This window comes from Thunnus albacares, chromosome 11 (assembly GCF_914725855.1).
Source record: "Thunnus albacares chromosome 11, fThuAlb1.1, whole genome shotgun sequence".
NCBI classification, from domain to species: Eukaryota; Metazoa; Chordata; class Actinopteri; order Scombriformes; family Scombridae; genus Thunnus; species Thunnus albacares.
The window spans coordinates 3857395-3882696 of NC_058116.1; the positions used below are offsets into that span (position 1 = coordinate 3857395).

Sequence of the window (25302 nt, forward strand, 5' to 3'; positions counted from 1 at the left end):
GCAATATGATGAAAGGATACAATACAATCTTTTGTGGAAGATATGCTAAAACATTTTATGGTGTTCTCACAACAATGTCATATAATAAAGGGTGGGTCAGGTCATTAAATAGGGATCTCTATCAATTTTACATACTAAACTCTGTTTACAGGTGTTGGGAGTACTGCTGCATACAGTTTGTGATAAAATGTGTATAAAGCCTTTTGTGGCTACAGATGATCTGATAAATTGGTCATTGGTTGGGGCTGAAGACAACAAGTCTGAAAATAAAAAAAACAATAAAAATCTGGGGATGGGAGACCAGACCCAAAAAAGATGATATATCTGGTTTTGCTACATTGATTTTGATCCTTTTTTTTTTTCAACGTGTCCACCGTGAGTCCAACAATGTTACAGGAGTGTCACGCTAAATTGCAGAAGTACTCTGGGTTTTTTTAATGTGGGTCACAGGACCCATCTTACCTGTTGTAAAACTGTAAATAAGTGAAAGGTGTTGTATGTTTTGTAGATTGTATTTAATTGCCTTTGTCACTTTTTGTGTTTCTGAAAATTAAGGTCTGAGATTAAAATAACACCAAGATATTTATATTCAATAATTACATTGCATTATCATTTCCCCTTGATAAACATGTCCACATTAGGTGGATGCAGATGGGTTTAAAAACATACCCAAACCAATTTGTGATCATTTCAATATCAGTTATAACCAGTAGAGCAGCTTTTATGCATACTCTGTTATTATACTTCTTTATCATACTGCTTTATATTGTATTTTTACCCATGAATCTCTCATGGTCCTGCAACAGCCCAGTTTTCTTGCAGTTATTAATAAAGTAACTTAATCTGTCCATGGTATATGTTGCATATGGCTGACACATGACGTGAACACATTCACAGCTGGATTAGAAAATCCCAGGTTAACGCAACCTGTTGGTATCCAGCTACATAATAACACTTGTCCAAACAGCATTGTCATTGTTTGATTTTGTGAAGCCAGATATTGCAACAGTACTCTGACTATTTAGAAGCCGCTTTGTGAGTCAGATCCCCAGGAAGGAGAAGAGAGAGCTATAAATAAACAAAGGTTTCAGACCAAACAAACTCACATGAATCTCACATGAATCTCACAGGGTAGGTGCCTGCTACACAGCCAAGAGAACATAGTGTGTTTGTGTGTGTGGGCAGGGTGTGCAGGCATTTATGTTCAAATATGCATGTAAAAAAAAGTTTATATTCTGGGTATGTGACATTCATTTAATCTGATTGTGATGGCAAGTTTTTTCTGGGTTCACAGACTTTGCCCAGAGCACTCAGATGCTCTAATGAACCTACGTTTCAAGATGTCTAAATTTACTCAATTTGAGTCTCGGGCTGAAAAGGATTAAGAGTCCCCACTCTAGGGAACAAATTTCAGAGAATAATTGATTGCTTTCTGTGAACTGTTGCATGGGAGGTTGAGTGAAACCAGACACTTGAGCGACCTGTCTGAGCTCAGACACAGGTCTGTCTCTCTGGGTAGAAGCAGTGGTGATGGAGGAAAACGAGAGAGGGAGGGAGTGATGGCATACTCTGGAAGGATTAGAGGTGAGTATGGATATAAAGATGATTGATCAAGACACTTTAAGTCACTTGCTCTTAATGCATATTTGTACCAAACCTCTTTGTATCAGAATTAAAGTGAGACAAACTGTAGTGCACCTTCAGCAACCACATTAGTAGTGTCACATTTAACACACACAATTGAATCAGACATGTATCTAAGCACACAGTAGTGCTTAGTAATTTTCCTATATTTCCCAAGATTCGTTTGAGGCAGTCACGCTCATGGCATCATCATTAGTAGTAATTGCAGATCACATGATCACATTTTTCTCATATGCAATCAATACAAAAGATATCTGAAAAAAAGTCAGTTTTGAAGAGCTTTATGGGCCCAAAAATCTGGAAGCCTGAAGAGCTTATTCAGCATGTGTCCCGTGAACAACTTCCATTGGAATGAACGGGGCACCAGCTTGGAACAACACAAACAACAAGACAAACAAGACCATATATGTATTAATTATCAAGCCCCCAGGAACAACACTGGTGCATAATGCACAGATGTCCTGATGAACACTTCCTACCGGCACACTGAAGCAGAGAGCAAGCCCACGGCCTGATGTAACATCAGATGCAACAGTGGGGGTAAGCTACAAAAGCAGTAGAGTGAGACAGGCAGCGCCAGGACATCATGCTTTGTGAGGCAAAAATTCAGTGGTTGAACTTATAGGTGATGTAGGAATATAACATTTAATGTTTCAAGAGTACACTGCTATCACTACATGAACTTGTAGACATGCCTCACCACATGGTTACAGATGAGTTCTCCTTTGATTAAAAATAAATTCTTTCAATTTATTTCACCTTCAGAAATAAGCTGCTCAGCTGAGATAAACCTGCGATGATGAGCGTGAGTGAAAGAGAGAGAGAGAGAGAGAGAGACGGGTGATGAAGCTATAACTGCCTCTTAGCCAACTAATCAATAAAAAGAGAAAAAAATCTCACCACTTACTGAGAAATTTGGGCCTGTTTTCTTTGGCCAACACTGCACAGTTCAGTACTACACTGCAGCCCAGTCGCTAAGAATCACAGATCTAATCTGACCAAATCCACACTTAATAATTACACATAGGCACACAAAACAAAACAATATGAAAGCAGCACACAGCCTTAATACATAAAAAAACATCCTGCCACATGTCTGGATAAATGATATGCCTCACTGACAGAAGATAAAGTCAGCTGTCCTGCACACACAGTTCAACATACTGAGCTGACAGCCATTGGATTTTTATTTAGTGTTATTCCTTATGGGCTATCATTTACTGTACACCGTACACATCAGCTTTAACACTGCACTGTGATAGACAACCAAATCTCTTCTCCATCAGTGTTGACTCACTGTTGAGTCAGGCTACATATGTTATAACAGATTAAAACAAAGTTGGATAAAGTCACAAATGGAAGAGAAATATATATTGGTAGAAAAAAAGTAAAATACAAAGAAGTTGCCTCACTGTAAAGTTACTAAACTCTACCAGATTTGTCTGAAGAGGAATATATTAGACAGGTCTTGAAATGAAACAGTAATTGAGCTATAGTGCTCTGGATTTTTGATTTTATTTCATCATATTAAATTTAGATTTGTCATTATTATTATAATGAATGAGGAGCCCTAATTGTTGGGTCAGTTTCCTAGGCTCCTTGTGTTCATTTTCACGCAGTCGTTGAACAATATGACGCATCTCTTTGCGATTTCATGACACAGAATAGAGGCTGTACTCTATAACTAGAGGCTTCTGTTTTTTCACTCTTACCTACTTGTGCTCACACGCAGGAATGAAAGACAGCCTTCATATGATAACTATTACATATAAATAATCAGCAAGCCAAGTAATTTACGAAAAGCTTCAGCTTTCATGACCATTTCAGTCTGTTTGCAGTTCCTGGTGAGTGCTATATATGGAGAGATGAGAACTCCAGCACTTGTAGTATGAAGAACAAATTTATTAGTTGACCGATGCGTTTCCTAGTCGTACTATATATAGGAAAAAAAGTTGTAGAAAGCCTTTTGTGGCTGGGCAAAGTCTGATACATTACCTCAAGTAATGTCACTAAATGTTATAGCAGTGCAATGCTGAATTGGTGAAGTAAACATTTAATAGCAGATGTACCCTCAGAGAGGGACCTGTGGTCTTGAAGTCACATTTCATCGTTACCTTCGTGATAACTCAACGGTAGGTATGAATCCTGGAGATTTTTGCCTTTCTCAGTCAGTACAGCAGAGATCCTGAACTGAACGGGTGAGCTTGTTTCAAAGTTATTTAATCCCGTGAATTTTACCAAAAGTGGTAACATGATGATTAACAATGATAACCACACAGTAAGTTCTGAGAAAAAAAGCTGAATGCCTTGCAGATAAATCTGTGACTCTCTGTTTGGTTTCAGATCAGTTTATAATTTGCAAATGAATTCAGAATATCCTAAATCCTGTGACTGTTTAATGTTAAAAAGTAGCTGCACTGCTCACTTATTAACGTCATCCCACAAGATTAGAGAAAAAGGCTGTGCAGGCTTCACACAGAAGGTTTGAGGTCTGTCAATACAAAGCCTTAAGTCATCAGTGTACTCTGTATGCTCAGATGGTGTGGTTCTCTTTAACCTCATGTAGGCTGAGGCACATGCTGCTATTTATAAAGCCATTGTTGGGATACGACCACAATATTTATGTCATACATTTAACATGTATGAATGGTTCTGTCCTTTGAAGCCAGGGCAGACATTAAGTCCTCGCTACACAGTATACTGTATATATCTCAGCCCACTCTATGTAAGAATGATGTGCTGGTCATCTTATTGTGTGAAGGTTTAATACTGCTTTTAGGTTGTTTTATGGTGTGATTCTAATAATGATATAAAATCTCATTTTTTATTCTCTGATGTTCATCTTTTGGTGTTATGATGTATATTTTGTGATGCTGGTCTCTACACCAGTCTCACTGCAGCGTCTTGGCCGGTACACTCATGAAAAGAGAGATTTAGATTTTCTCTTATAATACATCCATAGTATGGATATGTCATGTCACACATTTCTCCAAGTTGTTTAAATTAGTTATAAAGTTGTGAAAGAGGTTTGCATCTTTATCCTCCACAAGCTACAAGATAACCATGATATGATAAGTTTTCCTCCTTTCTGTAACAAGCAGCCAATGAGGTGCATTCAATGTTGGCCAAGTTAATCAGAGATTCTAGCATCATTAACTATAGTTAGCAGTGATGTTATTGTGTTTGTGTTATTAATGTCAGACATTAAAGTAATGCCTAATGTACAATTACTACAGTAAAAATACATATTTCCTTTCTTTGTATTTTATATGTTATGTTTGCTCAACTGGTGTATGGTGAGGGAGGGAAGAATCTTAACTGTTAAAATTTTTTATAAACCAGTGTCTAATACAACTTATCTAAAGCTTACATGTTGCTTTTTAGAATTGTGGCTTAAATGCATGACGTCTTCTGAGCCTCAGTATTATGATATGTGAATTATATTAAACTAATATGTTGGCACATAGTAACAGTATCTCAGCCATACAATATCAGCATCTTCTTATTGGCTGTTATTACTGAAGCAATTATGTCTTTTATGGAGAGGTGGTAAGAGATGAATATGGAGGTGAGAGAGGCAGCCATGCAGCCAGAGGAAATGCATCTTTGTCAGCAGTATTAAGCTGAGTTTCTGCAAGTGAGGATGTCAGTCAGAGGACTACAGTAGGTAAGAGTTGAGCTGGTTAACATGTGAGGACAATGTGCTAAAATACACTTCATTTCTTTGCATGTATCATTAATTAACTGGCATGTAGCTGTGTTTGAACCAACGTCAGTCATGGGTTTGTTTTAAATAGCCTACATACATTTTAATATCCCTTTAACAGCGTCACAAAAGTAGTCATCCTATTTATTTAATTATTCTATGAATTTGAGCCCCTGCGCCTCTAACATCTGCTCATCCATGTTTCAACATAAAGCAAGTCTTCATCAGAGGCAGCAGCAGCGTGGATGTTTAAATCGCCTGTGTCCAGCTAATACAACAGTTACGCTTCTTAGCAAGAGGAAACATAGAAAAATGGAAGACATATAGAGAATAATACAGTATATAGGCAGTCCTTTTTGCTGTTTTAAGAGCCAATGCTGCAAAATCTGTTCTGGGCCAAATCTCAGCTGAACCAAAGTTGTACTGCGCTTGCGCGGCCTGACCCTGTGATCCCCTCGCGTCTGCCACTAGCACTGCCGCCAGCCAGCTGCTGGTGGCTCACTAACCTCAGCCAGGAAATAAACTCCCACAAACCCTTCAATCCTTTTTCATCGTTGTCTGGCTCAGACTTTCCTGCTTCTCTTTCTCTGTCGCTCCCTTCATCATTACATTCACATATATCTATTACCCATTCCATCCATTACTGTTTTCATTTCCTGTTCCTTTCTTTCTGGGTAACCCCTCAGTCTGTGTTTCCTATCTTTTTTAGATTCTTGGCCGACCTTGTTTCACCCCCTAAATGAACTCATTCTTTGCTTGTTTGCAAACAGTGTGTGTTTATGCTGCTCTCCTTCTCATCCCTCTTAAAGTAAATGTATCAGCATCTGGACACCTACTTAGAGTGGATGATGCGTTTTTGTCACCCCGGTTAGATGACAGATCTCAGCTTAAAGTATAAAGTATGTTTAAAGGCAATGGACATCATGATTTAAACACTTTGTGTGCTGCATGCATGTGTATTGCTGCCTGTTCACCAAGAACAGATTCTCAGGTCAGGCCTCGCTCCAACACCAGCAACAGAACGGCATTATGTAACAGACACGTGCATAATTAACTGCATCACACAAACTAAAACCATGCGTTTTTTTCTATCGATTCTTGTCCTCACTTCAATTAGTAAGTACATGGAGAACAAAGGTAAGGTCAGTTCCTCTAATTTATGCAATGTTCTTTCCATGTCTCTCTCTTCAGGGTGCTGCTGGCCTACATAAAAACAACAGCAGTTACATCCACAGTGTTCTGTTTGAGAATATTTCCCGAATGCTCACAGGGCAACCCGACAGCATCAAAACATCCGCCCCAAAGCCCTCTTGCATAATACTTTTGTCAGCACACATTGCATGGCCTCATTGCTGAAGCCACAGGACATCATTTTACTCCAGAGGACAAACACATGTAGGGTGCCTCAGTCACAGGAAAAGGTAGAGCACAACTGCACCTTTGGGGTACAAAAGCTTGTTGCGTGGCCACAACTCTGAACAAGTACAAAAACATTAAGGTACCATTTGTTCAATAGCTCCAAATCAGTATAGTATAATAGTATCTTAAATGGTACCCACTTATCTTCAAATTTACGCATTTATATAAGAGTTACCTTTAAAAGAAAAAAGATACATAAAAGATATAGTCATTCAGACATATTCATTTTTTCTATATTTCTCCATTTCTCTCAAGACAGAAGGAAACAGTGTAGAAGAGCCATAGACTTGAGATTTAAGACTTAAATCACAAAAGTGAGGTTTTGAGACTTTTTTTTTAGGAAATTTTGCAAATGCTATTTTATTGTAATGGTCGTGAATTTAGAGACTTGGAGGACTTCCCCTCCTTCCTCTTTACTACTGTGTCTCTTTCCTATTTCCTCAAAGACTTGAGACCTTGTGACTGGCTCTGAAACATTTGTTTTGAGCTATAATGACTTGGACTTGAAAGCTTTGACTGAACAGCTGTGCAGTGTAGACAGACCAACCAGAAGACTGTAGATTCCTCATGATCTTCCCACACACCAACTAACTGTGCTTGGTAGGGTCAAGCTGGAGGCACTGTTGCTTGAACTGAATTGAACTTGGGGCTCTACAGAGGTAGACAAATGCTTTTTCCCTGTACTACCCAGGTACCTCATTCACTGCAATGCCTTAACTGACTTTAATAACAGTACATTAAGATTTTAAGAGGTGGGCCAAGAAGCATGATTTGTGACATCACAAATAGGTTGGAAGCCAATCATGGTCCAATATTCAACTTACAAAAGTGTGATGTGGAAACTTGAAGCCTTCAGTGCACAAACACTGAGAATGAACTTTACAGTGAAGTAGGAGACATGTCCAGCAGTTAAACTTCTGAAATGAAATATATTTGCATATTGATAGATTCTGAATTTTTAATGAGGGCGAAGGAGTAGATGCCACTTCCAGGATTTTAACAAGATAATTGAACTTTTTTGTCCAAAAAAAAAGAAAAAGCATATGAGACACACATTCTTATTCAAAGTAGAGTATTTTATATACATCTTTAAACATGCCTGGAGGGGATCTTTAAACTATCATGGACTACTTTGTGCTTCAAAGGATACAATTATGTGCCTGTCATGGTAAATCTGTGAAAAATGAACTAATCTCATACCTGGTATTATTGAGCAATAGAGTATAGGCAGTTGGGTAGAGACTGTGTGAGCTCTATGCCCCAGGCTAGTCCCTCTTTACCTCTCCACCTTCCTCTGTGTCCTCTCTTACTCTTTAATCGTAGCAGTGGGAGCTGTCACTTCTCTTCCTGTTGTTACTCGGCCTCTCAGCGGAGCCCCAATTACCAAAAGCCACTGCCGCTCCCCGACAAGCACGGTCACACCTGGTAAGCTAGCCATTAACCACACACTCATGACCACAGATAGAAATCTGCCAAGTGTAGCAGATGCTGCTTATGTGCCGCCTACTCCCCTGTGAGTCAGATAAAAAGCTAAAGTAGAACATACCAAACTAACACCTTTCTTTGCCTCTTGATTTTGCTTTGGTCCAGCTGAAACTGCAGATTTCTAACGGTCTGTCTCTTCTAATTACGTAAAGGGTAACACAAGTAAGAATGAGTTAACATGTCATGTAACATGAATTTTGTTAACGCTTGACAGCTACAGTAGTGAACACATCCACACTGATCCAACATGACCTTCTTGGAATTTGCCTCTCAATTGCACAACACAAGTGTATTGTACGCTCATGTGGCTCGGTGCACATTGGTTTCAGTAACAACAACTTCTGTCACATGCCCTGGAAATATCTAAATTTTTCACCCCTTCCCACTCTCCTAAAACACTCTTACTTATATTGAGCTCTTAAAATTAGGCAACAAAAAAAAAAAGGGATAATTCCTGATAATGATCGCATTAATAGTGATAAAAGACCTTTGTGTATGCAAGCTCTGAGTACATGACCTGATGCTCTATCCTGTGAGGTTTCAAAGAGACACATCAAAGTGATAAAGAGCTTCAATAGCACCCATTATGTATTAAGCTTTGAGCTTCCACCTGACTGTGAAAGCTACAGGCCATAAAACTCCAACTGCACAGTATGATACTCAGGCTGTTGTTTCCCCACAAACAAACACACAATCTTGTTTCCATCACTTCAGAGGATTACATTGACTTACATTGATTTCCTAGAGACTTACGCTGACCCTAACAATATCTACTACATGCCTAACCCTAACCCTAACCCCCTAACCCTAACCTTAAACCAAGTCACCCAAAAATGTAATGATTTACATTATGAGGACTTACTTTTTGTCCCCAAAAAGAAACAATCTCCTCAATGTGACCGTAAACAGATTTATGTCTCCACAACATAAATAATGCAAGTGCACACACACACACACACACACACACACACACACACACACACACACACACACACACACACACACACACACACACACACACACACACACACGAACACACAACTAAGAAGTCAGTTGCTCAGTATCACCTTGATGTAGTGTTTTCTTACTCCACAGGGTGGTGCCACACCTAACCACAGCTGTTCAACTGCATCAGCCCTGTGGGCTTACACAGTATATAATGATCTCCTATGTTTTAAGTAAGTAAATGATCTGCATCCACAGTTACAAAATCATATGCACCCATGTAAGGTAAACCACTTGCTCAACACTGCATCACAAACTGCAAGAACCCTGGACAAGAGACTGAATGAACACCGCAAAAACAAACAACATCCGCCGTCTGTGAATGTCGGAACAATTATCGGTCAACGCATTGACTAGAAAGGGGTCAAAGTCATCAATAGAGAGTTTCCGGAGAAAGATCAAGGAGGTCTTTCACATCTGATGCCAGAGGGTATCTTTGAATAGAGACAGGGGTTTTTTTTGATCCCCACATCATATACATCTGCCTGTTATCACATGACGGAAATTCCATACTTACTGTGAATCCACATCAAATGCCAGATGTGAGTGACACATAAGCATCCATCTGTTCAATTAATATTGACTCTGTCCTACGTTCAGCCGTCACTGTCATCAGAGCCAGCTGAGAGGACAGCAGCCAGACAGAAAGTGCAGAAAGTGAAGCACATCTGTTCTTTTGAGAGTCAAAATGCTCTATGTGTGGATTGCCCTTTAGATCACATGATAAGAACTAAACCATTTCAATGACAACTGAACAAACGCACCAAAGTACCAGTGAGTGGTACTTTCTTTTCTTTTTTTCAAACTATTTCCAAGGTTAGTAATGAACCTCAAAGCTCACTTACTCAATACATATTTAGTAGAATTTAGTAGATATATAATATGCCACATTATGAAACTAAAGTTACTCCAAACAATGACAGAGGCATGTTTGCTGTTTTAAGTTTTTACCTTAAAATCATTATCAGGAGGAGGTAGAGGTGTTGGGAAGCTGATTCATTACAATAATATATTGAATAGTAGCATTTTTTAGATAGATATAGATTTATCTTTTGGATTGTTTCATCATTTGAATGTACAATGTTTTGTACAACTTTTGTCCTGTTTTTTTCTGGTTTGTACTGGTTAGTTTATTGATTATGCAGGCTTGAGTCACTTGCCCCAATGTTGTAAATTTGCAGCACATGTCCCAGTTGGTATAAATACCAGTCAGGTGGCTGCTGAATTTTATCCTGAAGAAAGCAGTTTGCAGAAACATTAATCTTCATTTGTTGAAATAAATGCATCAGAGTTATGAGTGTTTGGCTTTCCTGTTATTTTTCTGATGTCTGCCTGCCAGCCAGCACCTCACTAGAACAGGTGTGTGTTCCAGTTTCAGTTTTTTATTATCAGCATAACTAACATTACAGAGCAACCAGCTGGCACACCTAAGGTACAGAGGTGTTATTTCAACTCCAGCTCCTCCTGATGATGGTATTGCAGTAAAACTGAAAGCTTGAAATATAGTATCTGTCATTGTGTGGAGTAAACTTAATACCTTTTGGGATATCAACACAGCTCCTTTGTTTTGGAATGTGTTATAATTTTTGAAGAAACCTGTACCAGCTTTTCAGGTTGAAATAAATCTTAAAGACATAAATCCATTGTTTACATCATTGTAATAAAATAAAAGGTAAAATATGGTGGTCTGAGTTTACCCTGGGTTTTGGTTGACATTTTTTAAAATTAATTTCATACAACTGATATTTCATTCTGTGTGGTTACTGATACTGAAACAGGTGGAAAATACTCTTGAAAAATACCACGCAGCCTATTGTCATGGCGACGCCTGCACTTCTCTCTTTCCCTCCTCCTCTGCCTCTGGCTGTCTATCTCCCTGCTATCTGTGGGTGGGCTGCACCATTCAGGATTAACCTGGATTCATTTGTGGTTTATTGTACAATTCTGTTGCACTAAAATTTTACACTTAGTTTTTAAACACAACAGATCTGATTCTTTTACACTGGATTACACCAGACTGGGAACTATTCATTTCAGATTTTCAGGTTACTGTAGACTTTGTTAAAATAAACTATGACAAAATATTCAAATCAAGTTTAAATTAAATACCATGTGCTGCATGATTTAAATTAATCGCTGGGTTAGAAAAATATGGCTCAATGATTTAAAGAAGAGGTGTAAATCAAATCAAGGGATCCCAAGATAAATCTGAGTGGTTATTAGGGGATAACAGGGAGAAGAAAAACACATTTTATATAATTTCTTTTGTCTTTTCTCTTGTTAAAAACTGGACAGGTTCACCTCTTCAGGCTAAAATCCCTCCATTGAGACAAATCAGAGAAAGAAAAATCACTTTTTAGTTGAATTACTTAGAGCTCATGTTCACCCTAATGAGGGGTTACAAGGAGACATTGCTTCATTTTAAGTCGTCACTGGGAAGCACTGATTTTAACTAAGTAAATATTAGCTGTGAATATCAGTGAATATATTATAATGAATATACAAGTGAAATATTAAAGATATGGGCCATGCTGAATATAATCCAGATCAGAATGATCTTTGACAAATGCCCATGAATACAACCATCGGTGGTGCATCCTCAAGCCATTATACAGTAACTGTTGGTTATTTCTAACTTTACTTGGAACTATTTCCACAGCAGAAAGCTTAGCTAACATTAATTGATTATGAAAGTACAGCAGAGAAGCTCAAATGTCTCGAGAGCTCGAGAGAACTCACAACTAATACCAATAATAATTCCTTTTATTTATAGAGTTCTTTTTAAGATACTCAAACAGCCCCTGATGGTACCTGACATTGTCGTGCTTCTGGATGTAGATCTTGTGAAACATCATGTCCTCCTGCTTGGCGTTTATGTCAGCTTTCATCTCCATGGCAACATGGCGGGGAAGCACTGAGAGCAGGAGACGCTCCTGCAGGAAAACATAGGAGAAAGCAAGTTCAATGGACAAGTATAAGTAAGTTAAGAGGTACAGGCTTTGGTACAGGATTTGTGAGGGTGGAACATGCTCCAATTACCAACTATGTACCTTCCAGCCCAGAGTACATTTGGAAATGGCCAACCAAGGAAAGTGCTTTTTGTCCAATTTGGGATGTACTGTATAAAGAACAAACTAAGAACCACGGTGACTCAGAGGTGTCGCAGTCATGTCGCAGTTAAATCAGATTTGAACGCTGGTTTATTGTAAGAGAGCTCATTCTGTTATCGTGTGTTTATAGCTGGTTTAAAGAGGAGTGCAACAGTTTGTCAGGCTCTGTGATCAATGCTTTGTTCAATGGGTAAATGAATAGATGCTTTCAGACCAAACAGTTCTGGAGACTCCCTGAGAGGAAATACCCACTGGGGAGTTCCCCCGAGAACATACCTTCGCACTACCAATAGGAATGCTTAAGTGACCGGCCAGCAGTTGGTATAGCAATGTCACTTCTGCGTGAGATACAACAACAAGATAGAGAGCGCCATGATATGAGCTGTGTGTTTGTTGTGTGTCATAGGTGGTGGGTCGCGCTGCATTGGCTAATGTGTTCAACCAATCAACATACACTTACATCTGGACCAATGACCTTACACTTACGTCACTCAAAGTTCCTCTTGTGCTGGGAGAGTACTTACCCTGAAGTAGAAGCTAAGAAAGTGTTCTAAGAAATACTGTAGTGCCCAGTTCCTACAGTGCAGACACAATAAAAAGGGCGTGGTTCCTCCAACAGTTTTTAGAACTATGTAAAAGTTCCTCTGTTTCGGAGGCGCATTATATTGGGCCATTTGAGTTCCAGTGTGTGACTTGCAGCTGCCACTTGCATGTAATTCAGGTTTGATAAAGTAGGCAGAGCAGATGGTTTTGGATGGAAAATGCATCCTTTTAAATAATTTGAAAAAAGAAAAAAAAGACAAACAGTTGACAGGTATGTCAGGGAATCACATGTCTGCACAGTCTTTTTTGATGCACCTGCTAAACTTTTACTCCTCCTTTTATATCCAATTATAGCATTATGGTTTCTAGCATATTTTATATTCTGGCAGTATATATTATTTATATAACTGCAGGAATATAAAAGGTATAAAGAGTGGGGGGGCCTCCATGTTCTTAATCATTTTGCCTACACATGGTCTGGGACACTGAAGGAATCAGCTCATTTCTCACCAATAACAAGAACTAATTTATTGGTATAGTCCAGGTTATTGTTATTACTGCTGGTAGCTGTATTAGCTACACCTATAAGCATGTGTCCTGTTGTAAAAACAAAGTTATGGAACTGCAAGGACAAGTGTTTCATACTAATTCACATCTAAAAAGTACATTTTTCCACAATTGCACAATTTTAAATACTAAAAATATCAATACATTAGCAAACATGTTATAACAATGTGTTTTGTGAAACCCGCCTATAATACTAAAATAGCAATTAAAATATGTGTCACCCAGCCCATTTTATACAGTATCTTGAGTAAAGAATCGGGCATGGTGTTAAACAGACAAACAACATCGGAGCAAGCTACACACTTTCCAGAGAAATTCTTCAAGCCTATAGGAGGTGAATGTTCAATATTCACAATTAAAGTTTTTTGTGGAGTATTCCATTCAAGTTTATTTGATTTAACCACAAATGTTAGGTACTTTCTGGACCCTGCCTTCCCCAATTTCATCATGACACCCTGTCCATGCTCTCTCTCACCTGCTGCTGGTTTTCCCTCTGGGAGTGGAGGCGAGCTTGTATGCATTCCCTGGTCTCCTGGAAGGCCTGCCTCTGGGAGCCCTCAGCGGGGTAATGAGTGCACACTCCCACGATGTTGGTACAGGAGAAGATCAGCACATTGGACACTATCTGTGAAAAAGAGTGAGACGAAGAGTTAGAACGCAAAGAGGAAAGGTCAAAGCCTTTTGTTGCTTCTCATTCCCCTTCCTCTTCCTCTCTCCGCCCTGTTGCTCTCTTTATCATACAAAGTACAACTGTTTTTTTACCATAAGGGATCAGTCCCTTTTAATCACTGATAACATGGCACCCAGCTGAGAGATTTCATGCCATGCTGATCATTAACCCTCCAAATACAATTCAGCTAAGTGACTAGTTTTGAACCTACTGTCTGTGACACTTTTTTTTAAGAAATTAAATAAAGAGATGCTAATTTTATTTCTCTCATTTACTTTAAGAACACAATAGGGGCTCAATGTTCATCAGATCTATGACATTAACAGTTCCTAACATCTGAGGCTAGATGTGATACATACATGTACTACTATTCAAACTAAAACTGGTATTCTTTAAGCATTTGTATTCCTCCACATATGCTTTACATGTACATGTGTGATATAGAAATCAATTTGTTCAACTTTTTATGTTTTTAGCTCCATATTGTCACAGTCGTAGGTTGTCTTTTGTCATTTTTGATTGGTTGTCAAGCTTCAAGAAGGCAGGTCTTACCCAATATGAATGAATGTAAGGTCATTTTAACTGTATGATAGTAATACCACTGGAAATAAAAAAACATGTTATAGTATACTATGGTTACAAATGTAAAGTATTTAGCTCAGGACACACATATTACAGAACTACTGTGGTAAACTGTGCTTCAATAGAGACTCAATGAGCCTTATATAGAAAGTATTTAGACTTTAAAACGTCAGATATGAGTTGCATGACAAAGGTGGTAAGAGAGAAACAAAGTGTTTGATGTACTGTTTTCCAGGCCTGCAGCTGTTCTCCCTCTAACTAAGAGTACAGCGCTCTTTGTTTCCATCAGCTCCACTTGTGTGCCTCCCTCTCTGCAGCAGGAACAGGGCATCTCAACCCTCTCTCCTTGATTTTGACACAACATCCATCAGAATATCCCTATACAGTCCAGAGAAGACAGTGTCTGTCTTCTTAGAGGACTAAACACAGAGAAACTTGCATGCTACATGGTTGTATGTTTGTGTGTGTGTTTGTGTGTGTGTGTGTGTGTGTACTTATCAGTGAAACTACTCTGATACAGAACAAACTCACTAAGTACGTGCCCTTTTTAGAGATTTTGGAGATCTCTCACATATTTGTTAAACAATTGTATACTAGCTGATATCACGTTACAAATTACAGGCTTATCCAACATAGTCCTAGTCAGCAGCAGAGTTAGTTTTCAGTTGGTGCGGTAGTAGGCATCCAGGCCAGGTTTGAAAGCTTCTTATGCCCTTGCATCATGTGAACCCCTCAGAACATTGTAATCTTTATTTATACAGCACTTTTCTTTTTAAAGCCACAGTCAGTATTTTCTGTTCTCTGGTCAAAGGCCTAAAACAAGAGTTAACACTGTTAAATATCTGTTGAGGGCCAATAAGCAGAACTTCAGCTCTATCAGTATTAAGTGCAGGATGTCCAGATTATAAAGCATACTAGGTTGTGTCAACATCATAACAGCGGCAGGAAAAACAAAAGTGATACAGTTAACTGAAAAAAAATGGGCCAAGTATAGAACCTTGAGGGATGCCACACAACATATTTTAAGCACTTCATGATCTGGCCATTGGCTATATTGCTGAGCATCTGACAGCACATGTGACATAAGATCCTCAAAAACACATACAGTGTGTTTACATGCATTATTTATTTAACCTGGTTTACTGCTTTCTCCAGTAATCAGGTTACTTAAAAGTCATGTAATCAAGAAACCCAGTTTCCTTAATTGGGGTAGGCAATAAGACAAACTTGATTTCCCCAACTAAATTTCACCTGGAGAAGGCACACCCCTGTACATAAAGAGTTAAGACGCCAACTATGAACCACAATGTCACACAAGTTTAGCTGGGGACCTTTTAGAGTTTTTTCACTAGCCCGGGTTGGTGAACTGTAGCCACACCGTGCCAAGCCAACCCGCAAAGCTATGTTTTTAAGTCTCTCTGTGTTTAGCTCTTGGTACTTTGTTGCTTCTAAATCATTTTTGTGGTTTGAAGTTTAGTTTCTCTCCTGTCTTCCTGTTTGTACTTCCAGATATCGGCTATTTTTTCTGTTTCCTGATCGCTTTCAGCCATCCATAGTTGTGTTAAGTTACTGCTGATGAAAAACCAACATTTATTTATTGTGAAGCCGCTGTGGGATATGAAATGTTTTATCACCAAGTTAGCTGAGCTTTGTTAGCGATGCTATTCTATAATAACAGCAGGTCTACACAACAAGATATGGAGATATTTGGAGCTCTGTTGTCTACAGAGCTGTAGACAACAGGCTCTTATTGCATTTTCTGCAAACAGCACACCTCCAACAGGTAAATGTCTTGTACATGTGCTGTGGAAAAACACTTGCAGCATGCCAGCACGTCTCAACTGCTTACATGGCGCATGTGCATTACAGTTTGACAGGATGAAAGGAAAAATCATTACACATAGTGATGCATGCTTGTATTCAAAATAATTCCACACAAAGCTCAACTAAAAGTGAAACCAGCACAAAGTAGCCTTGAGAAATTGAAATAAGTTCTACTTCCACAGTTATTTGACTATTTGTAAAATTAAGACACATTCATGCTGTAAGGAAGCACTGTGCTCTTACTACAAAGCCCATCTTCTTACTGCTACATCAGTCCTCCAACACACACACAAAAAGTGTATTAAGTTAAAGTTAAAATACAGAGAGTAATCCTTCTGAAATAAGTTTGGGGGAGAAAAGTGATTACTGACCCGCAGCATATACACACAGATTTAAATTGAACATGTTAACACATTTCTGATTTCCTGCATAACCTGAGTATGTACAATGAATATGTATGATATTTAAAGTTTAGTCCAGTACGGGTTCAGGTTTCTTGTGTGCATGTAAACATACAGAAAGACTTACAGAAGCCTGTGGAGCAGAGGATATAAGAGAAGGGGCACTGGATGTCTATGGAAAAACCTGTTTTGGTGCACATTTGCATGTGTGTGCCTCACTAAAACCTGAATTTTTAAAAATGTAGTATGTAGGATTTAGTGGCATCTAGCAATGAGGTTGTAGATTGCAACCAACTGAATACCCCTCCACTCACCCTCCCCTTCCAAGCATGTAGGAGAACCTACGGTGGCCGCAAAACTCGCAAAAAATGCAAAAGGCCCTCTCTAGAGCCAGTGTTCAGTTTGTCCATTCTGGACTACTGTAGAAACATGGCGGTGCAACATGGCCTCTGTGGAAGAGGACCCGCTCCCTATGTAGATATAAAGGGCTCATTCTAAGGTAACAAAAAAACAATGATTCTTATTTTCATGGGATTATACACTCATTAAAACATACTTATGAATATTATATTCTATTTCTGCCAAGTCTGTTCTGCTGGATGCCACTAAATTCTACACATTGGACCTTTAAGTAGCAGAAAATCAGTACATTTGGGTTTCATAGACCCTGTCCAAGTTTCCACCAATCAAACAGCTTGCAAACTGTCATGTGTCCAAGTCACCAGTGCTCAAGACATTGTTTCCATTCAGTACCAGGCATACAGTGGGTCCTGGGACTGGCAGCCAGCAGCAAGCCAAAGCCAGCAGCCCATTCTTTTCACAGAGCCATTTAATAGGCTGAATCAGCCAGCTGAATCATATTCACACCACGGGCCTCTCTGTTGCCGGAACTAACTGAAAAAAAACAACGTCTTTATCAAGTCAAAAACCCCTCAGCAGGTCTCAGTGCAAAAACCAAGCATACTCAGAGGGAAAAGTGACTGGCGGAAGACTAGCCTGGAAGTGAGGCATGACCACGGAAAATAGAGAAATGAGGTGTGAGATGGAGAGAAGGTGGTGAATTTAGAAAAGGTTACTCCTTGCTATTTCTGCCCCTTATCTAACTGAAACACTGTTCAGCTGAACTGGACTGAACCAATGAAGACAAATGGCTTTTAAGATAAATACAGTCAAGCCTTTACAAGCAGACATGTCAAAGTGTACAGAAACAGATGTATATTTCCCATGATATTTTCTATTTTGGATATCATAATTTATGCATACAGTGCATTACTTTGACAGTTCCATTCGTACCTTATCGCATTTCAGTCAGGGAAATGTAGGCTCTGCTCTTTGAGAGAGCTCTCAAAGAATCTGAGCAGCAGCAACGATTAACCTTTAACACATGGACTATGTTATACTCAGTAACTGCTGCCAGCATACTTTGATTGAACATTACATCTTTGAAAATTCAACAATAACAAAAGCTTCAACACATTAAGGATTAGGCTAGGGTGGTGGAGGCAGCTGTAGAAGCAACCAGTGTTAGCATGAGGGTATGAGCAACAGTTAGAAATATCAGGCTACAACGACAGCCCAGTACACCTATATGAATATGTTCAGATGGTACAAATCAGCTTTTAGTCGAGGCTTTACAATGAGAAATATTTTTGAAAAATCTATTTTTTGTGAATACAAAAACAATTAAGAGAATCCTATGAACACACAGAGAAAGTCTTAAAGGCATAAAGGGTTTCTCTGCATAGTGTTACTGTAAAGTGAATGTCAGTGTTTAGGAGGTCAAACTGTTATAGAATCTTAATCATTAATGTCAAAGTTAATGGTGTAATATTGCATACATTTTAAAACTAAGTACTAAAGATTTTTATGCTACAAAACATCAAACATTTGTAGCAGCAGTTCTATCTCCTAAAAGCAAGGCCCTGACTTTGCACAACTCCATGACACTCAGTGAACAAGAATGTATTTGGGGTGAAATGCTTCTTGACAGCTGAAACTCTGCTAGAGAATTACAGTGTGTTTTCCAGTCCGTAAGTGGCTAATCAGCATTACAAATGTGTTTGAGGCATATAATCAGCAGAGCAGGATGTGTTATTTTGCTCTTGGGAGAATTGTTACCTAGTAGAAAACCCCACAGTCTGTGCGTTTCAGTAAAGACGTTGAAAATGGTCACAGAAAACAAAGAGTCCTGCTTTAAATCATCTTGAAACTGACCAAATTTGACATTTAAAGATGGGTTCCTGCTACCTACCGTGAAGTCAGACATCCAGCTAGCTGTAGCTACACTGCAGCCTCGTAGCATCCCACCCCCACACTACCATGGAAACGGCATGCATCAGATAAAGTCTTTCAACAGGTCAATACAAATATTCCCCTGCAGCAGTCTTATTCTATTAATACTGCCGGCGCTCACTCAGGCCTTATTTGGAGACCTATGGGCTTTTCCTACCGCAGAGGGAAAGTGAGAGTAGAAAATCACCCGTGTTTAACACAGAGACTGTCCCCAGGCTAAGAACGCAGAATTCTATTATCAAATAACTGCAGCGGAAATGATGAGGTCTCTGCTGATTATTGGCGTTAATAGACGGAAATACATTAATGTCTTCTCAAACTTAACATACACAGTGAGGGACAATGATTTTCCGTAATTTCCCTCGGTGATTCATGCATATTGTTTTGCTCACTTCTCTCACGCTGACTCATCTTAATACTATTCAAAACCTGCTGAACCAAAGACAGTCAAGAGCACTCAGGCAAGTCATTGTGATGGAAAACACAACCAACCTAAATGCAGCTTAGAGTCCCCAAATGACCAACTACCTGCGACAGCAATGATGTGTCAAACAAGACAACACTGCTGCATGACACATGAACACAGCTCCAATTCCCAACTGCGGAGAAAAGATGTGATGTAACACTCCAGGCAAAAAAGCTGCGTGCTTAATGGCACTCCCACAGGTATTTTACTCTTTACTGCCCTTGTTTCTGTTATCATCTGATTAATGGAGACCACTGCAGCAATTGGCACCAGCAAATAAACATCTGTAGGTAGACAGTGCTCAACAACACCATGAACACATCAGTCTCATTACGTGTCTCGGCTGAGCAAAGTGCAGTTCTCTGGTCTCGTGTTTCTACAAAAAAAAAAGGCCAATCAGCAGCACATGACCACATCAACACCACTGATTTATAAAACAAAACAGAGATTTAAGTGCAGTGTCCTACCTCAGCTGTGAAGAGTCATATACTGTAGTGTTTCACAATTGCACTAACTTTATGTTGCTTTTACCAAAGATTATGTTCTTTCATGCATGAAAAACAGTTCCTAATTTAGAGGTGAATGGGATTTTAAGTCTTTTTAAATGTTTGGTCATATATAAATTGCAGTCAGTTCTCCTCATTGTCTTCTGACAATAGGGGATGGAAGTTGTCATCTGACAAGTGAGCAGCAAGTAGAAAAGCAGATGGAACCTTTACTTGAAAGTAATCAAATTAAGTCAACATTAAACAAGCATGAACCATGTTTCAGCATCTCTTATATAAACATTTGAGATGTGATAATGCGTCCTCTAAGTAATAAAATTAGTTTTGAGTCCAAAATAATATCATATCAGTATGTTTATTCTAGACCTCATGTGACTTTCCTAATTACTTCCATTTATCTATCATAAGTATGTATTATGTATATATAAATAAGACCTCATACAGTACATACAACATGTGCAACTGCCAATGAGCGAAAAAGTCTCTCTTGTGACTAATAATACACTCAGTTTCCAGTTTATTAGGCTAAAACTTTTGCGGTCTAATACAACAGCCCTGCCATGTATAATGAAGGCATCAGATTTTGTTGAAACTGTTTTAGAGAGGTTTTGATTCAGCTTTATGGTCATTTTGGACAGTGTAGTTTAATAAACTGGCAACTGTTGGCCACAATTTAGAAATACTTAACATGTAAACCATGTTACATATTGATACACCATTGATATATATCAATAGCAGAAAAAATATTATTATTATTGTGATATGTGATCAACCATATTGCCCACCCCTAATGTTCAAACATGGCTAATTGATGCTTAATCATTAACTAATCAAACCAAACATTTCTATCATCTTTTCTATCCTATTTTGACAGTTATAAAGCCACAGCAACAACTACAGAATAAAACCTATGTTGTGTTAAGTATGTTAAGTAAGGTACAATGATAGAAACTATGGAAGGTGCCAGTCCAGCTCAACTGTGTGCAACATTATATTAGTGGGTGATTAATAATTACAAGCAGAGGCATAAACAACAGAGCATGACATCCTAGGTGACAATATTTAACCAGCAGAGTTTTTACCCTCTTCCATCTCACTCACACTTTACTTTTTCCATACTTCCTACATCCACCCTGAGACATCAAGTTTCCAACAGACTTTTCATGTATTTCTTCTAGAGATGCCCGACATGATGTGTGGTTGAGTTTTCAACCACTAGTGATGCTGTAGAGCAATGTTTTGAGTAATGCCTATTGACAGCTGGTGGAGGTAATACCCCCAAAAGGGTGGGCACGGTGGCCTAAAGGTTAGAGAAATGAGCTTGTAAGCTGAATGTCCCATGTTCAATCCCCAACCATCAGGATGGTGGCTGTATGGAGCCAGTGGTGACCCTCTGTCATTACCACTGCTGATGTGTCCTTGAATGAGGCACTTAGTCATTACGTTCTTTAGTATTTACTACAACGCCGAGTCCAGCTCCCAACTAGCTCCATAAATCACATGTTTAGTTTGAGCACCATTGTTATTTATAGTTAATTTTAGCTGTAAGGTTCTGAATGTTTTTTGGACATTTGAATTGGCAAAGCTTGTTGGAAGCAATGCACAGCCTGAGAGTAGGCAATGCAGGAGGACAGTGATGATTCTTCTACCACTTTTATGTTAAAAAATCATCAGGAAGCAAAAGAAAATTGCAAAGTTTTTCAAGTAACACTGGGACTAATGACATTTAAAACAGAAATTACTGTAATCGCAAGGTCACAAATTCCTGGAGGAACTGGCTTCAGCAAACCATAGACTTTATTTTGAGCAAAAGTATGTAAAAGAAATAAACAGGCCTCTGTTAACTCTGTTTTGCCCCTTGGTAAGTAAAGCAACACTGTGTCAGTCTGATTTTTACTTTTACTTTTGATTAGATTATTAAATTGATTACAAATGTACACCCCCTTAGTTAGCACACTGAGGCACATTGTGTGCTTTAAGGATATAATGCAGGTCATGTGCTGAATGCTGATTACTGTGTACAGCCCACTGCCAGCCACACTCTGCAGGGCAATGTACAAGAGAGTGAAAGTCTCTCACGTGAGAGCCTGCAGTTATTTGTTGCCGGATTTTACCTCAAAAGCTGTCAGCTGCTATATTAATGCCTTTGCAACCAAGAACAAACCTGAGGATCAAGCTGTAGGAACCTCAGGAAGGTTTTGTTGTATGAGCTCTGTGTATGTAATATAGTTTATATCACCATGAGAATCCTATAAGACTTCTATTATTAGACTCATGCTATTTCTGCTTTAGGAAGACAAAGTGCACTCTACCACTGTACATTAACTTAACCTTATGTAATGAAAAGTGAAGCCTTTTATTGGAGAATAATCATGTGTCAATCAAGTCTGCTGTATCACTTACATACTTTATGCATCCCTATATTCTAGCAGGGTATATATAGACAGAGAGAGAGAGAGAGAGAGAGAGAGAGACAGACAGAGACAGAGACAGAGACAGAGACAGAGAGAGAGAGAGAGAGAGAGAGAGAGAGAGAGAGAGAGAGAGAGAGAGAGAGAGAGAGAGAGAGAGAGAGAGAGAGAGAGACTGGAGTCATTCATTCATCCATTAGCCGTTGAAAAGTAGCAATCAGCTGAAACACCTACTAAGATGCAATACAGTGTTACTTTACTGTATATGTGCTTCACAAGTAGATGCATCTATTAAACTAAATAGAAAACAAATTGAGTCAGGCAGTATTTCATAGGCAAACACACATACATTGCAGTACACAGTACAGTTACAGTACAGTGCAGTTTCCTTTTTGCCATATTAAAAATATCTAAAATATACCTCGTTCCGATGAACAAACACAAAAGCACACTTTATACTTGGTGTATACAGTTTTTCAGTATAAGTAATCTCCTTCAGGAAATCTTATTTTCAGCTTATAGGCTAACAGGAAAGGTTTTTCCAGCCCTGAGAGTATGTTTGGTGAGGTGTGAAAGCTATTATCAAGCTTGGGACCACCACAAAATAGTGTTCAAAGGGTTTGGTTTGAGCAGTTCCATGGAGTCTGCATCAAATGTGAGAGGCAGTTGCTCCATATGCTGGTAATCTGATTGGTCTACATGACACATAATGTTGTCTGTCATGGCGACTGGGATGGAGGTGATGTGGTCAGATGAGACAAAGTAAATTTCAAAACACAAATGCTCAAAAGTTAAAATTCTGAAATAATTCCAACAGCAATAATGTATTTTTTGGCCTCCTGGGGGCAGCACAACAAGATGTAAACACAACATCATATTACCTTATCAATTGTTCTGGCAATCATGTTAGCAAACAGATTCTTATTCACACATTCAACAGCCAGGGGGTAACATTAGGAGTCCTGTTTCCTGCTGCCCGAGTCCAATATTCTTTCTCCTATTAGCTCTTTTGGTCTTTACCAACTCCTCTTTAGCTGTCTCCTGTCCTCCTGTCTCTTTAGCTGCCAAATATTTAAGTATGCTCACCAGCTGGTTGCTAACTTTATCTGTCTGTAATTTGGTGCTGGGAAGACAGTGTACAGTAGGTTTATTGGAGCTTTTTCATTTTAAACAAGTGCTAGAAATGATGTTGATGAGTGTGGTTCAGCTGACAGATGCTAAAACAAGAATCTGATTCTGGGCCAAGTGTGAAAACGGTCGAAATCATACCTCTAACCTTCAATGTAGCAGCTTCCTGACATCTCAAGACCATTAAACACAACAAAAAATACATTGTTCGACAGAACAGAACGTGAAGATGAAGCAATTTGGCAGTTTGGCTTTGACTGGTGCCTCACAGGAGGCATCAGGGCTGCTTGAAAGCATTTGGTGATCTCCTGGGAACTGAAAGGTCATTCTGTGAGTCATGCCTTTGAAGAAGAAAGACAAGCCCACCGACAAACAGAGGAAAAGGCACTTTTAATTTTTCATCTCATGCTTCAAAAGAGAAGAGACAGAGAGTGGACGCTGACTTACTGGAGATTCTTCCAAATATAGATCCCACATTTCAACACAGGCCATACGGGAGACAAGGCCGCGTGGCACTCTTTGATGTCAACATCTAGCACTCAAATCCGTTTTCCTACAATGCTTTGAAAACTCTGACAGCAAACACGTTCTTTTTTTAATAGCCAGGTAGGTCACTGCATCCAGTGCACTGCTATCAAGCATGACAAAGGGAAGAAAAGGACAACCTGTAGGAATTCTCTTTGCCCAGACAGACTTATTCAAAGCCGGGGGGGGTGAAAGCATTCAGTCTCCATCTTAACTTTAAGACCTCGGAACCAACACAGCCTTATGAAACCGTCTAAAACAATGCTACAAATATCCTGCAACACACTCACCGTGTTACTGGAGAAGCCCAGAGCTTGTAGAGAGAAAAGAAGTGGACTCAGAAGGCGTCCCCTAGTCTGCCTGAATTATGAAACACCATGAGAAACATTAATGTCTCTCCTGGTATGACCTGTCCTGTAATAATGCTTGTCATGCATTTCCTTAGCTTGTGCAAACTGAACTGTTTTTAAACACTTCTACATCATTGTTGGCATAATTTTTACAGTAAGACTGGCCTGACATTATTACTACAATTATCACTGTACTGATAACATTCATGTAGAGCTGCAACGATTAGTCGATTAATCGATCGACAGAAAATGAATCCACAACTTTGAAAATCGAATAATCATTTTAATCCTTTTTTTTTTTAGCAAAAAAAATCACACATTTGCTATTGTCAGCTTCTAAAATGTGACATAGTGCTGATGTGATAATGAAAATAATCATTGGTTGCAACCCTTCATTAACACATTATGATCTGATAATCATGTTACATTAGAATCAGTTTAAAGGATTTGTTCGACATTTTGTCAAATACACTTGATCGCAAGTTAGATGAAAGATCGATACCACTCTCATGTTTGTGTGTAAATATGAAGGAATATTTGTTTAATTCGTACACAATCAGAAATGTAAAAAAGTTGTTTTTACAAGGAGTTACATGCTGGAACTATTTTTCTCAAGGTGCAGTGACTATTTTGTACTTTTCAAAATGTCAAACTGTTCTTTTAAAAGA

General features: G+C 38.9%; 1 protein-coding gene across 3 annotated transcripts in view; it reads right to left on the reverse strand.

Annotated features, from left to right (window-relative positions):
* Positions 1-25302, reverse strand: part of adcy5 (adenylate cyclase 5) — a 95185-nt gene that overhangs the window by 38645 nt on the left and 31238 nt on the right. For all 3 annotated transcript variants that reach the window (XR_006405885.1, XM_044364850.1, XM_044364848.1), the window contains exons 2-3: positions 13955-14104; positions 12071-12192 (exon numbers count right to left, since the gene is read on the reverse strand). Coding sequence is in view for 2 of the 3 variants with exons in the window: in XM_044364850.1 (XP_044220785.1) it covers positions 12071-12192; positions 13955-14104 (272 nt within the window). In the remaining variant the exon portion in view is untranslated. The remainder of the gene's footprint in view (positions 1-12070; positions 12193-13954; positions 14105-25302) is intronic.